General features: G+C 34.1%; 1 protein-coding gene across 3 annotated transcripts in view; it reads right to left on the bottom strand.

Annotated features, from left to right (window-relative positions):
• Positions 1-16,580, bottom strand: part of SLC25A12 (solute carrier family 25 member 12) — a 53,737-nt gene that overhangs the window by 16,557 nt on the left and 20,600 nt on the right. For all 3 annotated transcript variants that reach the window (XM_085322981.1, XM_085322973.1, XM_085322990.1), the window contains 7 exons: positions 13,710-13,849; positions 11,329-11,475; positions 10,144-10,282; positions 8,694-8,787; positions 7,968-8,052; positions 3,010-3,094; positions 2,382-2,540 (listed from right to left, as the gene is read on the bottom strand). In XM_085322981.1, the coding sequence (XP_085179107.1) occupies positions 2,382-2,540; positions 3,010-3,094; positions 7,968-8,052; positions 8,694-8,787; positions 10,144-10,282; positions 11,329-11,475; positions 13,710-13,849 (849 nt within the window). The remainder of the gene's footprint in view (positions 1-2,381; positions 2,541-3,009; positions 3,095-7,967; positions 8,053-8,693; positions 8,788-10,143; positions 10,283-11,328; positions 11,476-13,709; positions 13,850-16,580) is intronic.

Raw genomic sequence — 16,580 nt, 5'->3', positions numbered from 1 at the left:
AATTTCTTAATGTTATTCCATGGCCAAGGAACATGGGTTCGTTAAAGTGTTTGCCAATTAACTATCAAAAAACTGCATGCTAATTATATCCAATAATGTCACTAAAGCTGTTATAGTGCAGCTTTCCACTCTTCTTTAAGTGATAATAGTTAAAAATTCATAAAGGATGTTCAGAATTTCCCAAACTATTCAGTCTATATAATTTCTATATTACTTCCTTACAAGGAAGCTTAGMGTAAATGTACCTAAATAGACGGAGCACTGGTTAATATATGCAGTGTAGTGTTTTCTTCCAACACAGTTCTTTCTGTGCGATTTACAGACTTACTATGCTGAGGAAAGGTAGTTATTAAATACAAAGAAAGGTTGACAATAACAAAAAGAAACGTTGCCCTCCCAGCCTGAATCTCTGATCTAGCATGAAAAGAAAAATCAAGCTCTGCAGCACCTACACTTAAAAAACCCCAAACTACTAGACAAAACACGACCAGACAATCCCCCCCACCTCTGCCTTTTATGCACTGCTAAACACACTGCATACACACACTGTGCAATCCAAAGAACTTGGAATTCTGCATGTTCTAGTAAGGGAGCTTAGAAAATACTTCATAATTAATTCAGGAGTTGGATGCCAGAATCTAAGAGTGTCATGATCTTCTTGACCAAAAAATATTTTTCCTTAAAAAAATCTGAAGGATTTTTTCCATATGTATGCAAATCTGCTTTCATAACTGTGTGGTAAACAACTATATTGTACTGTTATATTAGAATATAATTAAAATAATCCAACAATGGCATATAAGAACCAAAGTACAGATCCACAGTCAACTCCTTCCTTACAACGTAAACATTTCTATACTCACAGTTTAATATACTTTTGGAGACAATCTAATTCTATGAGTCCAAGTCCTTAGTAATATGGTGACCATTAAGTGTAATATTTTCAAAAAAGCCACATGAACCTATTACACTAAACATTCTTAAAGACAATTATTAAAACATTTAAAAGTTTGCACTTTCTGATATTCTTTAAAACAAGTACATTTTTTCCTCAAATACAAAGCATTGTTTTTAACTCATCAGTGGAATCATCTTCGATTTCACAGTGTTAGAAAACAAAACTTAGAAAACAAGAATAAAAATCACAGATGATCAGTTCCAGAAGCTGCTACRCAAAATCATGTGGTTGGGGAAACAAAAGGAGAAAAGATCTCAATGATTAAGGTGTGAATCATGAATTCTGAAATGCAGTCATAAATGTAACTCAAGGAGTATATGCTTTTTGAAAAATACAGCAACAAAAAAGGAAATTGATTTATCAGTGACATAACTCTCACAGGCTGCATGTATTTCACCAGCACTTTTACCAACATATTCCTCCCTCTATTCACTTGTATTGCAAAGTCTGGTGAGATTACTGAAAGCTCTTAGTCAGAATACACAGAACTTTAAGTGCAGGAAGCTCTCAGATATTATCCTTAAAGTAAATTGATGCTAACCAATGTCTTCATGAGCAGAACACATTATAATGCAGAAAGAACAAGTTGTGACCATCACAGAAATGAATGACTTTGCTCCAATAAAGAAAAAGAAAATGTATGCAGGTTAACAMACATCTTACTGTTCCTTATGAAAATTGTGAGCTTCATCAAGTTACGTTAAAAGAGAATGAAAAAATGAAAATTCGATTAAATAGCATTTTCAGAAGTGTGGCTAGCATGTACCTATTATGTATGTCATCTTACTGATGTGATAAAAGCTCTTTCACACCATTAAGCTAAAACAAGAGCTAAGATAACTTTTTATTTAACTGATAAAATTGATAAAAAGTTGCTTCAACTTTTTAACCTGTAGTATAGAGGAGTTCTTTTCTTTTTTTAAATTACTACTTTTGTAAGTTCCATTTTGTATCTTTTAAAGTAAAACAGAACAACATAATACAGTAATAGGCTGCAATTGCTTATTCACAGGATAAACTCATAAGTCCCACTGCTTGCAGAAGTACACGGCACAAAATTTTGCATCCTGTTTAACAGTCACATTTCAAAACGACTGTCTCATAGTTTTGTCCTCTCTTCAATAAACATTTTTTTCATTAAGATGGATCTTCGTTGCTTAGAATCTAATCTGCTCCTGATGTTTGCCTTCAGTTTAAAGTCATAATCCTTGATTTGTGAGATAACAATCATGCCCACAACAGTCATATCACAGAATTTAGGACTTTAAACAATGTAAGAAGCAGGGAACAAATCAGTAACAAAGCTAGAAAAGGTCTAGTTCATCCCAGCATTTTTTTCCCAATGAATAACACTCAAGGGAAAATAATTATTCAGCTATGTGAAACAGAAGCAAAATTCTTATGTATTTTATTCACTACTTACCTCTGTAAAGACCAAAAAAGCCTTCAAAACGCAAAACCTTTTTAAAGCAGTCAAAGCTGTTTTTATACATCAACTCTCCTACAACTGCACCAGAGGAGCGTTGATTCTGCATACGAGTCTTCACCAGGTCTATAGGGTATACTGCAGTAGCACCAACAGCTATAAGAAAGCACTTGGACTATTAGTTCTGCAATATCTTTGATGGTCTACTATATAATTATTATTACGATTTTCTACAACATTTACTTAAGCACACCTTAGAATACRTAAGATAAAATCTCTCATGGGTTGGAAGTAAGAAGTCTAGAAAAAAGTCTCAAGGAAAACGGATTAGTCTATTACATAAACTATGGTGAGTAGATCAAAGAAAACCAATCAGAAAAACAAACAATCAGAATTACCAGTAAGGAAATTTATTACTGCAGTGAGTGGAGTTTCAGAGGAAGGGGAGTGATACTAGAACAAAAGGGGTAAAGGAAGACAGGGAATGGAATCACCAAAAGTGATACCACCCAACAGTTCTTCGCATGTATGAGTAAGAAATGCACCTCACGTGATCACAAGTGGTCTAGCAAAGTACTGTTACACTAACCCAGGCTTGAAAACAAAACCCAGATATATCACTCACCTCCAGCAATTGAGCCCAAAGTGAACCTGTAAGCTGACTCAGCTACCTGGAGCCAGATAGGCCTGCCTAGCTCTCCAAAAGATTGCTGTGTGGGAAAAAGGAAAAAAAAAAATGCTTGGAAAACTGCATGGGGAAAATGATAGATGCCTATGAATTGGCTTTTTTAAAGTTACAGAAAAATCTGATAAAAATGGGTTGCTTTATGTTAAGGTAGAAAAATTAAAAAGMATGTATAAACTAACAGATGAAGCATATTTTTCAAATATACTTCTCATAAAATATTCTTCCTTCCATATTCCTTGTTTAACCAAAACAATCATGTTCAAGATAAAACACACACACAAAAATCCAGATCAGCTTTGCTGCTTTCCATTTTGTTGCCTTTAACTTGTAAGGCACAATAACCCCTTTTGAATCTCTTTTGGCTCTAACAAAATTTTATAGCTGAAGCGGATTCAGAAACTCACTGGTAGCCTCTGTCAACACACTGTATATTTTAAGATCACATACATATTAATATATAGCATAAACATGACATTTAATACCTTTAAAACAAGGAAAAATGTCAATTACCCCTGAAACTATTCTCCACAAAACCTTTGCAGAAGGCTGGTAATTTATGGGCCCAGTGATGACCTCACTCACTTCCATCACATATTCTAATAAATAAATACAAGTCTGCATGGAAAATATTTACAGAGACTCATAATCATATTATTAATGAGGTTATCAGAAACAAGGTGACTGATAAAAAAGATGCAAGTATTCAAAACTTGCATTGAAAAGTATGCAAAATGGGCCAAATTCTCCTCCAAACAAAAATAAGGGGACTAGAGAACTTATATTGTACACAACAGYTTGTCTGTGGTTATATAAATGGCCAAGTATTAATTGCTAAAGTCCATATTGAAGTAGATACTAAAGCAGCTCTCCTAACCAGGAACACCTTTTTTTTCTTAAAAGCAACCTGTATCATTAGCAGATGCAATCCTAACAGCACAGTTGGAATTTACACAGACCTCATAACGTTACAGAAAAGCTGTGCTCTGCTGCATATTACAAATATCCCACAAAGATTATTACAGCTAACTCACTACGGCTACTTAAGTTACGTTAATTTTATTGAGGTTGTCAAAAGTGAAATATTCATAGTAACACAGCACGTACCTCAGCATAAGCTACTCTATTTGTATGAACATTATACTGGATATGCACAAACTGGCTACTACTGTACACTGTCACATAGTATGTACACAATCCAGGACAAAGACCTAAGAGAATAAGATGTGATCACTACTTCGAAATACACAAATTATATTTTTACACAKTTTTTCCACAGCATAAAAAGATTAGGACACAGCTACCATCCTTCCCTTCCACAAGACGTTTTCCTTCCACAGCAATACAGCTTACCAGWCAAGAACAGAAAAATTCTCAGTAGAACCAAAATCGTAAACTGTGCATATGCAGCAGTTTCTCTAAAAAAGCACAGGTCAAATGAAYTACCCTTATAAGCAAAGACAAACACTTAATTTTCCCATCATTTTCAAAACATTAGGTATTTCAGATAAAAAAGAACACACACAATAAAAACAAGAGACAAAAATAAATTCCAAAACGCAAAGGTATCTCTCTTGATTCATATAAATAAAAGACATAGGTAATAATAATGCCCCAAAAGACTTAGAAACAGAACTGGTTCTTCACTTCACAAAAATTTTATCCTATTTTAGCACACCTGTTTCCTTTAGCTTTTTAAGTTATTCATTTTCTTCTAAGCTCCACAGAGTTCTCATTAGAATCAAAGCATTACATTCAGACATAAATCTTAGTTAAGTACGTCACTGGATGTTAGAACTCAAATTCCTTGTGAAAGAAATGTCACTTTTATATTATTAAGTAAGTGTTCACAAAGTTTGCAGTTTACTTGTGTGTTCAGACAGATATGTAAATGAATATAATTAATGCTATAGCTTTCAAATCATGAATATTTATAAACAGAAAATTATTGCAGCTGTCATCTCCATGGTATACTCAGCTGCTAGGCTTTAAGAAAATCTTACACAATGAAAAAATTGACAATAAAGTAAGCATGGCTGAAAGCTAATTTCCATTTCTACTAAATCTACAAAGACAGTCTGAGTTTATGTTAAAATTTAGATTTTCCTTTAAGAAGGGATTTTAAAATCATACAAAAGTGTTTGCAGAGTTGTTTTCATTTTCCAGGGACAGCTGGACCTCACAGGAATGGTATTCTCTCAGTCACAATAGTATATCTTTCATTGCATCAATACAGTTACTGTATTGTATTGTATTGCTTTGTAAACAATGCAAGTTTCACTTAGGATAAGCAAGGTCTAGCACAGGACTGTTCCTTATAAAACACAGGAAATGAAATTACTTTTCTTTCTGATGTGCATTTTTAACACAGAACATAGAATTGGTTGAGAGCAGAAAGTATTACTCTAAGAGTGTGAAGACTATATGGTCTAATTTAACGATGAGTGAAAATTTTTAAATGAGCTCACTTATAACAGTGTCAAGCTACAAAAGTAACCCTGAAATGTAAAACAAAACAAATCAGCGTTTTGTTTCCTAATGGTCTGCTTAGAAAGGTGAGCGAGAGCTCACCTAATTAAGACACTAATTAAAACCAAAGTTGGTGCTTAGGAATGCAATTAAGAAATGTTGTCAGAAATATTTCTCATTAATCTGGATAAACGCTGTATCTGCATTTCTGCACTAATCCATGCCATCCTTCTTATCTTCTGGAATCTTTAGAAAGACTGTTACCACCAAGTAGGTTTTGGATGTGTATTTCATTAGCTGAGCACTACCTGTCACTGCCATCACCAGAGTACAGAACCTCAATTTCACCTTCCCAGATGAAGACTTTGGGCATTACCTAGTGAAGGGAGACTCTAGCTTGCAGTGGCTGACCAAGTTCCCCCTGYCAGGTGTCTGTCCTGCCCCAACAAGCCAGGATGGCTAAGCCACTTGGGAATCAGTTGCTGAATGACTGCCATATGCCAGCTGCATGTTCATGCAAGTCATCACCAACTTCTGTTTGCCATAAACGCTGAACTACCAGATGTGGCAGTTTAGCAGTTGATTCATAAGAAGTTCAACTATCTTTGTACCCAAGGCAGTCGGGGCAGCTGGGAGCAGTAGCCAGCCTAAACTAGGCTATGCCCACTTGGGAATCAAAGCCCTTAGATGACCTGATAGAGACCCCATACGTTCCTGAAAAATATATATATAGAGAGAGAATTGGAATAACTTAGAGATTATAAGAAAATGTGAACCTTCAGAAAGAAAAATTATACTTCTCTACCGAGTACACAGAGATATATTTAGAACTATCGACCATGGATAGGATATGCTCGTACAAGAGCTTAAGAATTAGGCATCCTACTTCTTCTCTTCATATATCATGGAGAAAGGGGATATGGAGACATCTTTGGAGCAAAAATCCCTGGTTTAGATGAACATTAGTTTTACTATACTTTCTCGTAAAGTTTACTTGAGAACGTACAGCTCTACGTGGAACTGCACTTTCTTATAAAGCTCTAACAGAGTAAAAATAGATAAAAGATTGTGCAACCATAACATTTAAGATCAGACCCTGTATTTTTTTCCTTTGTTTTTCATAATATATACCAATGTGCAACTGGTCCATATATATTAATTATGCATCCGTGTAATTCACCTAGTAAATATGCCTTCCGTTCTGAATCTGCTATGTAATGGTTTCAAGCATTGTCTTGACTGCATTATCAGCTTTACATTATTAACACTCAAGTTAATCCCCCGTGAGTTACTCTAGTGACAGCAGTCATCTACAAAATGCTCCAGAAAAGACTATTTCCATAGAATACATCCAGAATAGAGTAGAACAGAATTATTTCTATTAGCAGCCTAGCATAAGAGATTTCCCATTATGTTGCTACTGTCAATATCATAACTACTTGAGGTTGAACTTTAGATCAAGTTTAAGGTAAAACGTAAATTATAACTTAACTAGCATTAGACAGATCTGCTGGTAAACGTAAAACTCTCAAATTATATGTTGAACTAAAAATACAGTGAAGATACTTAAAACTTAGATTTATTTTTAATACAAACTTGCAAACTATACTGCTAAAAAGCGGGTAGTACAGCACTGGGTAACTGGGCTGGAAAGTCTAAACAGAAGCTGAATCTTTGTATAAAGTTTGGTCCTACAACTTTAGTTCCAATAGTTGTAAAAATAACTAAAGCGTGAAAACAAATCTGCATTCAAAAGTCTACTGGACAGCATGGGCTATTATGCTATATTATACATCTGTACATTCAATAAGAAAATTGTGATAAAGGCAAAGCTAGCAAATCTAAATATAAAGGTCTGGTGAAACAAAGGGTTAAAAATGTACTCCTGTATTTTCCATCCTCTAATTCTATTTTTTTATTAATCACAATAAAATTGAATTCTCTTGCTAATGTGTAGGTCACATAGGCAAGAAGCACAGTAAAATTAAATGATATTTTAGATAAATGGTTAAGTCAATCATTTCACCACATTTTTTCAAGAAAGAATGCATTTATAAGCCTTGTATTTAATATTTCTACTTTTACTACCTAAAATTAGTTTTATTATTACGGGGTTAGGTTATTTAGCGAAGTGAAAGGCTTTTCATGAACAAACAAAAGTGCTGACAGTAAGAGAATCAAGTACCTATACATTCTTTTATGTGAGTATGCCATTCTTCAGTATGGCACCTAATATCCTAGTTAGAAACATACTCAGTACAGTGCTTTAATTCTATCCTTATTGCAACACATAAAGCCTACATAGAATTCTGCTAGGATGCACATGCTATGATTCTGTTTGAAGTCTATTGTTTTACTTTTCATATGTAAGTACACAAAAGCATTCACTTAACTTCAGCAATTTTATTGTATATATCACTCCTACCTACCTGCCTCTGGAGTTCTGCCAAGTTGTAAGGTAATGCACCTTCAGCCAGTGGTGCTATTCTCTCAATATCTGCCAAAGTTAAGCGCCTTCATACAAGATCACAGAAAACAAATGACTGTTAGATAAAATATCAAGCATATTCAATAAAGTATTCCTGGCTATAYCCTACAGAATACATCCTAAGTTTAAAAAAAATCTGTCATATTTAAAAGTATTTCTAAGAACTCTGCTGTACTGCAATAAAGAATCCTTAGAAGTATGCTGTCTTCTCGTTGTTCTCAAAATTGTTCTCAAATGAAGGCAAAGGGAGTTTGGATTATTCAGAAGGAAATTCTTGTTTAGCAGTAATAAATTACATAATTCACAAATGAAACAACTTTTAGGTATTTCCCACCCCCAGCCCAGCATTTCACATGCAAATGTCCACTCAGAATGTCATCAATATTTAAAGCTAATAATACCAATGTATTCTAGCCTTTTGGGACTACTGTAATGTATACTGCTGTTTTATATGCTRTATTTACAGCTAATAAATATGCTTCATGTATAAAATTCACTGACAAAATACACACATATACCAAACTCAGTTTATATTACATAAATTACTGTAATAAAACAGAACGCAAAACTTTTTTTTAAAAAAAAAAAAGATAAAAATTAATGGCTTCCACACTTAAAACATCAATATAATGACTACAAAATGATAGAATTAATGATYATAAATTACCCAGTAACACTGTACAAATCTGCAAGTTGGTAGAGAATATCTATTTCCAGTGGTGTAACTTGTCCAAATCGAATTGCAGAATGGGTAAATTCCTCTGGATTTGAAAGGGAAAGAGAAATAAAGCAATTGGGTTTAATGCTTACACGTAATTTTAGTATCATAAAAATGAAATCTATCACCACAAAGCAAAATCCAGAAGGCAAAGGAAAAAGACGTATTTAGGAGAAAATCCTTCTTGGAACCAGCTCTTGAAACTTGAGCAAGTTTGATTCCACAACTCTCAATTACGGTAAGAAGTCATTATCAAAGTCAACAAAAATCCTCATATTAGCAAGATTAATAGAATCACACCCACAATTTGTGATTCTTGTTTCTGAAGTTCTGTAAAACAAATGGATCATTATTTACAGCTTTAAGGGCAACTGACTCATCTACAGCCATCATGTCTGTGTTTCTTTCTCCCCTAGTTCTCAGTGACTCCAAGCTTAGCTGTTCATCTAGGCAAACTACTGCCACGTTCCTGACATAAACAGCAAGCTACAGTAAAAAAGTTTGAACAGTGAATATGTAGTAGCTTTTTCACAACGTAACTCCAAGCAAGATCTATTTATGCATCCACACCAAAGGGGGCAAAAAAAAAAGTTAGGCAATATTAGGCAATATGTTAGCACAATTTGAAGGATCAGGACAGGCATTTTATGCTTTCCTTTAGGATTCCTTTAGAGGCAAAAGATATGCAGAGCATATAAACATAAAYCAAAGAAGAAAAAGGGGGTRGGGGGGGAGGGGAAGAAGGAACTCAGCATGCTTGGCATGCTTTTTACCCACACTCAGCCTTGGCTTGTCCCATCTATCCAGGTAATAAAATTTGTCATAAAATGGCTACAAAAGCAAACTGCTCATGCCTGTGGCAAGGCTGAACTATGGCCACCTTTCATATGTACAGGAATTAACTATGTCCTATAAAAAGGCATAAATTTTATGTAAAACTAGTCATGTCAGTAAACTATAACAAGTTAGAAATTATTACTTTTCTTTGAAAAAAAATCATGGATAAAAGTAACTAGACCTAAAACATCATGGAGATTACTGACAATCGGTTTTCAAACTTAACCCACTATCACATTCCTCAGCTACTATTTCTCTCCAAGTAACCATGAATCCTCTTCAAGGAGTGGTAAAATTCTGAATAAGACACTATTTTGTAGACATCCATTCAAACTAATAAGGACAACAAGGCTCCTGCCAGAATTCCAATTCTCCTCCTCAATGAGTTAGCTAAAAATCACTACTAGCCTGTGAGGATGGAAATCACCCTTTAAACACTTCCATAATAGTGCTAGCCTTGCATATTATTACAGCTCCTGATTTGCCTTAACCCATATGCAACATCAGATTACAAACTGGACAAAACTAAAAGAATCAGTAAAATGTAGGAAATATGCTTTACCTTTTGTAACTTCAACATCTTTCCTTGTACCTGCTATAGTACTGTATATCTTCCTAACAAGATCCATGTTATTCAACAAGGCATTGAAAGCATTGAAATAGGAGAAGCTGACCTGATGTGAAACAGTTCCACCAGCCACCTTAAAAAATTAAATGAATGAAGGTAAGTGCCTTAAGCCCTTCTACAACAGCTTATTACAAATTGCAGGAATATCCATTTGGGCAAATTATGAAAGAATTAAAGACATACCTCTAGTCTAGTAATTTTAAGCTATTTCCAAGCTATTTTTAATAGAAACTTGAGGGAAGGATTATTAGWAAGGATACTGTTTCCTTGAGGGTAAAAATTCAACATTAGGAAACAATCAGGAAATCGTGTAATTTGGTTATATTTCAGTTTATCTAACACACACTAAATGTGCCACTGAGTATTTTGATAATAGAGAAATGCATGTAAACACTACTTCAGATAAAGACACTGACTCACTCCATTGCATATAACAMGAAATATTTATTTCAAAGTCTAAAGTTAATAGTTGATGGAAATCTTAGACAAGATACCAGTTAGGCAAGGCAAGATCTGTAGGTAAAGTAATAACATAAAAGTTATAAAGTATATAGTATAAAATAGTATATAAAAAGTAAAAGTTTACAAAAGTATAAAGTAATAATTGTTATTACTTTACCTACAGATCTTGTCAGGCTATCACAGCTGTGACTATAGTACCTCTAAAATCTACATTCTGATTTTCTACACTCTCATTCCAAATAAAAATAAGTGCATACACAAGAACAAAATTGTAACGAGTCTCCTCCTTCTGAGATTTGTCATATATCAAAATCTAAAAATCAGACACTTTTGACCAAATTAAGTCTTCTTTCTGTGCAAAGTATAGTTTTTGCCTTGCTTTAGTGCAAATTATGGCAGATAAACTCAGACTGCTTCCAGTGGTACTTCAAGCATGTAAAAAAGGCTGCCAAACTTTTCCACTACTGCAGCTAAGGAGTGCTGCCATGTTTCACCCTGCCCACTCTACTACAAAAGTGGTAACCTCTAGCGCAAAGGCAGTAATAAACAGGTGGAAGACGACAAAGTGGGAGAGAAGTAGTAACAACTTTAAAAATTACAACTTTTAAACACATTTGGTTTTAAGCCCTTAACTTAAGGTACTTTCTTCACACTTACTGGAACTAAGTTTTCTTCCACGAATGGAGTTAGCATATGTGAGCGAAGGGTAACCATGATGTCACTGAAGTCCAGCCCAGTAATCATACCACTTTTAYTTTTATCCTTCAATGCAAAGGCTTGTCTTGCATGTTCTGACTGCAGCTCCTAGAAGGAAATATTCAGAAACAGCAGATTAGAGCCAAACTCTCTAACCTACTTTTCACAAAACTCCCACTAATTTCATATTCTTAAAGCATGCCTAAATATGTCTGTTGGAACACCAAAACACAACTGTAGTTTAAACAACCAAATAAGACAAGAAGGCTGCATTCTAATTCCATCCATAGATTCATTCCTCTGTAAAAGAAAAGCCCCTATTCAACCATAAGCAAATACTATCTTTCACAAACTGGTTTGAGAAATAAACTTAATATATCAGGATTCTATGTCCTGCCTATTATAATTAAATATATTTTAACTGCTAGGGAAACTTCTGATATTAATCCTAAAGACCAAAAGTGATGCGGTTTCTTACACATCCAAATTAAACATTATTAGCACAATATAAATTCACTCATTAAAAGGCATATTTGAAAATAAACACAAAGACAGTGAAAATTAAACAATACAGATGTAGATTGCCCCTAACAGATATCTCCTATAATGACAGAAATGGTCACTCATTTCATGCAATTTAAAACTCCTATGCAATCTGTAACAAAAATGTCATATAAAGCACATTGCAGTAACCTAATCTCAGGATAATAATGATGCAACCATTATTAAATTCTATATCAAGAAAAGGTTGTTTCCTTCTATTCAAGCAAACAATAAGCACATTCAGCTGTCATCCAGACTTCTAGAAGCAGCTAAAATAATAGCCATGTTATCATCTTATATCACCTCTACACTAATTTCTGAAGTCTCACAGCCTCAGTGTTTTCTAGATCAAGATACAAAAAGCCTGCTCTGATCCAAGCCTTAAACCACATAGGACAACATTAGACTAAATAAACAAAATAATCAGATCTGAAAGGAAAGACAACATCCAACTCATGTACATATTGAAAATACCACCGTCCATACCACCTTTCCATACTAAGGGTCTTCTTTGTTATATAATGAGCATTAGCGGTTACTGTATCCTAAGTAATAGCATCCTTGGAGCAGTAAACATAAAATCAAAAGATATTTATCACTTTGCTCTGAGTTAAAAGATGCTTCTCACTAGCAATCTGTTTTCTTCTGCACTACAGTCACCAATTTGTGCCTGAGATGGCTTACAATAAGTAATGTCAGGACACATTTCTTCTGTGGAAGTAGCATCAAGATATACTGCGGCCTTAAAAGACTATATCAAATTCTAGCATCTCAGTTTACAATAAAGACTTCAGACCCTATCTAACTAGACACGTTTTTTTTCTAGAATCTGCTTTGTGTCTGCTTTATCCTGAACAATAATTACATAGGATATCAAAGCATATCTACCACTCCTTATTCTTATGTCCAAAAATATTTTGTATCAAAGATTAGCTTTAGAAGTATATCATCTATTTTATCATCACGAGGTGATTGCACATTAATTTACCGAATACAGTGTAATTACCAACACAAGTTTGCAAATTTCTTTCTCTTGAATTATAATGTGTATTTCTCCTACTTTCTTCTTCCTTCATCCTTTATAACTGATGACTTTTTTTACTTTCTTCCAGTGCAATGATCAATTGCATAATATGCTTAATATATTTCATTTGTAGCTTTCTGGCTTAGTACAAAGTCTAGTTCTAGGACTGAGTTCCTTTAAAGCCTGATCCCTAGAGGGTGCTTCAGTAACATCTCAGAAAAGCAGGTGTGTCTCCTGCAAAGTTGGCTGCATTTAAGACAAGACTCCCCACACAAACGTAGTAGCATGCATGACAACTAGTGAGGAAAAAAATAAATAAGTACTAAGATAACCTTTATAGAACTAAAAGAAGTGTTAAACAATTTAATAATTTTCCATAGGAGGCTATACAACAAAACACAACTGGTTATATTAAGGATGTAATATTAAAGTGTAACCTCTGACTGAGGTTAGTTTTGCTATTAAAATTCCTATGAGAGAAGAAGCAGATCCTCAATCCAGTTTAATAACAATCAGTAAAAGGGTAAATTTCATAAATAGTATATTGAAWCCTATAAAAGGATAGGATTAAAGTTAAAGCAAAATTAATACATACTGCTTAGAGAACCAGCATGGAGAAATAACAGTTCATCATAACTTTCAGGATTAGTAGATAATCAGTATCAGATAATGATTATCATTACTAGAAGAAGCTCAAAACTTGTAACAGCATCAGTATGCTGTTAGAGACAAAACTGAATTTCAATTGTACTTTGAAAGAAGGTTAGTAACTGACCTGAAGAAACTGAGTGAACTCTGAATAGTTAAGATGCTTTTTCCTGTTATGTCCAAAATGCAGTCGAATGAATTCACAGTCCCAGTTGAAGGGGATTTGAAGATGAATTATAGTTTGTTCAAATATTTCTTTGACATTTGCTGTGGAGGAGGGAAAAAATGAGAAGTGAGCTTTGCGGTATAATAATTCTACAAACGTTCCAGGCAGAACGCAAACAAATGAAGTTTTAAGCAGCTGTTTAAGTGTTTTAGTCTGTTAAAAATAATTGCCAACTGAATCTTTATTGACCTGTATAAAAATACATTTGCTACAGAATATGACACTTTCTGTATTGCTGCATGAAATCTTGGAGTGTTTTGTTTAGTTTTAATTAAGAAGCAATTTCCCTTGTGCATGACAAATAAGAGCTATTTTGCATTCRGTTACAAAAATCAGTAGTAGTTCTCTGTCTCTACCAGGACTCAAATTAAGCCCCTTATCAAGAGCATGAATACCTGCATTACAATCTCATGCAATATTTGTCATACTAAGTATGGTTTGATTGAAACTTGATTATTACAATCACACTGTCTGAATATGTCTATTGAAGATAGGTATAAGAAATGCCATCTAAAACATATCATTAACTCAGTAGAAAGCACCTTATTAAAAGCTTTTGATAAGGCTCTAGCACAAAAATCAAATCCTATAGGACATAATTGGTAGTCTCAGTTATTAAAATGTTTTAAGATAGGTGAAGATAGAGATGCCCTCTTTCAAATGAACTCTGTACGTATACAGTRCAACTGAAATCTCAATGTCTAAAGCATTATCTGAAGTCAGTTAAAAGCCTCATCTGAAAAAAGAAGCATGCTTCATTCATATACAGCATTGCCACTCTGTAAAAGAAGCCCATTTTCGTGCAGGTTATCTGACCAAATATACAACATAATCTGGACATCTATCCATACTACATGAACACTTTTCAAAATCTGCTTCCAAGTACCAGAACAGATTTTAATTTTTAATCAACTAATTTAGAACCTGCCAATGAAAAATAAAGTGTGGCACATACAGAAGAACTTTACTATCTTTTGGTATTCCCATCATGGACTGTTTACTTGAAGTAAATGTATTGCTTTCTCTGTGTTAAAGGATTACTTGATTCATTCATCCTTTCAAAACTATAGCTAATCTAAGTTTTATAAGTTGCAGTGAGGAAAGGATAGAAAATCTTTAGAAGAAATCAGTTTCTGATTTGGAACATACAAAGTGTGATTCCTTGGCTAGATCACTTGCTTCATAGAAGACTTGAGATTACGTACCTAAAGGGCAGGCTATGCTGATAAGTGATTTAACTGTAACTTAGCTCTTAAAGGTCAAATACAGACAAGAGTGAAACAACTGCAATTTAAATAATAGTTCCCAGTGCAAGGGAAGGCTAAAGGAGGTGTTCAGGTAAGTGGAAAGCTTAAAAAAAAACCTGAAGTGACTACTTGTCTGCTCTTATCTATTTACTGACATCAACACAGAAGGTGTCAATGTTGAGTGTTAAGAAAATGAAGACGATAAATCACCAAACACATAGTGTTAAACTATCTTATTTCACCATAATTCCTTTGAAAGCTTTTTTTGTAGTACATGTATTCATCATTGCTAGTGGTTAAGGAACGAAGAGAGGTAAATTTAACCCCTCTAAGGGGGAGGGGGGGGGAATGTTACTGCAGTTTATGACCAAGCTACACAGAGTCATTACACATACTACAAATACAAACAGATCAAGGCAGCCTATTGCTGAGCTCCTAAACTGGCACTAAATTGTGGAATGGAACAGAAGACAGGCCTGCTTAATTGGATATGTTTGGCTTGGCTACTAACGAATACACATGGTGGAAATTAGTGACTGCTTCCACACCTATAAAACTAACTTCTGTAAAGCACTGACTTCTTCTAATGCAAACTTAGGCAAGAACACTCTGAAACAGACAGGAAATTACAATTGTTTTCAGCTGTTTCCAGTGCTTACTTCAGAATGTTAAAGAAAAGGTTTAAAAAGGTATTTTTTCTTATATAAAATCATTTTTTCCAAATTAAGGTCTGCTCCAAAAGTGCTCAAATAGTCCAATCTTCCACTGATTTTTAATGAGACTTAAGCTACTGGCCTTTTCGTAACTCTCACTCAACCATTTCATTGTATATTACTTACAACTGAGAACTAGTTTCCCACACTATTTATTTTCCTTCTCACAGGAAGGATTTAGAACTACTCGTCAACATGTCACAAATCAAAATATTTCAGCACATAAAAATAAAACTGGTACATGAATTAATAAACTTATATTCCATAATTAATAAGTTTATATTCAATATATATTGGTACAATATATGGCTGAATAGGCTGAAAAGATCCTATCCAAATTAGCTGGTTGCTTCTCTGAAATTTCAGACATCTTAAACTCTTCTGTAAGATAATTCGGCAATCACTGACACAGGATTCTCAAACATCCCTAGATAAGCACTAAGAATTACTACTCCTACCCCAGAGTAGCAATACTTTCTTCACAGGATATCAAGAATACCATTTTTAATCCATTTTTGTTGGCTCTTCCCTTATATCAAAGGAAATAGCCGTCACCACAACCAACAACTCAGTGATGAGAAAAGCTACAAAAGGGACAATCACATTTCAGAGATCATACATAATGTGCTCATCACCTGCACTTTCACCACACTGAATTATGAGCAAATGTCTTATTTTTAATTTATTTTTTTCCACAGCACAAGCAAAGAACTCACAACACAGAAAATAGGCAACATTAAGGTACAGATGCTCCTTTATCTTTTTTTCTTTTTTAATCTGAATCAAAAATGAGTAATGCTGCTAAATTAAGA

The sequence above is a fragment of the Rhea americana genome, unplaced genomic scaffold, assembly GCF_003343005.1.
Source record: "Rhea americana isolate MKP2758 unplaced genomic scaffold, rheAme1 scaffold_12, whole genome shotgun sequence".
Classification (NCBI taxonomy): domain Eukaryota; kingdom Metazoa; phylum Chordata; class Aves; order Rheiformes; family Rheidae; genus Rhea; species Rhea americana.
Note: the sequence above shows the minus strand (reverse complement) of the source record. Positions and strands in the feature narration are given on the sequence as shown.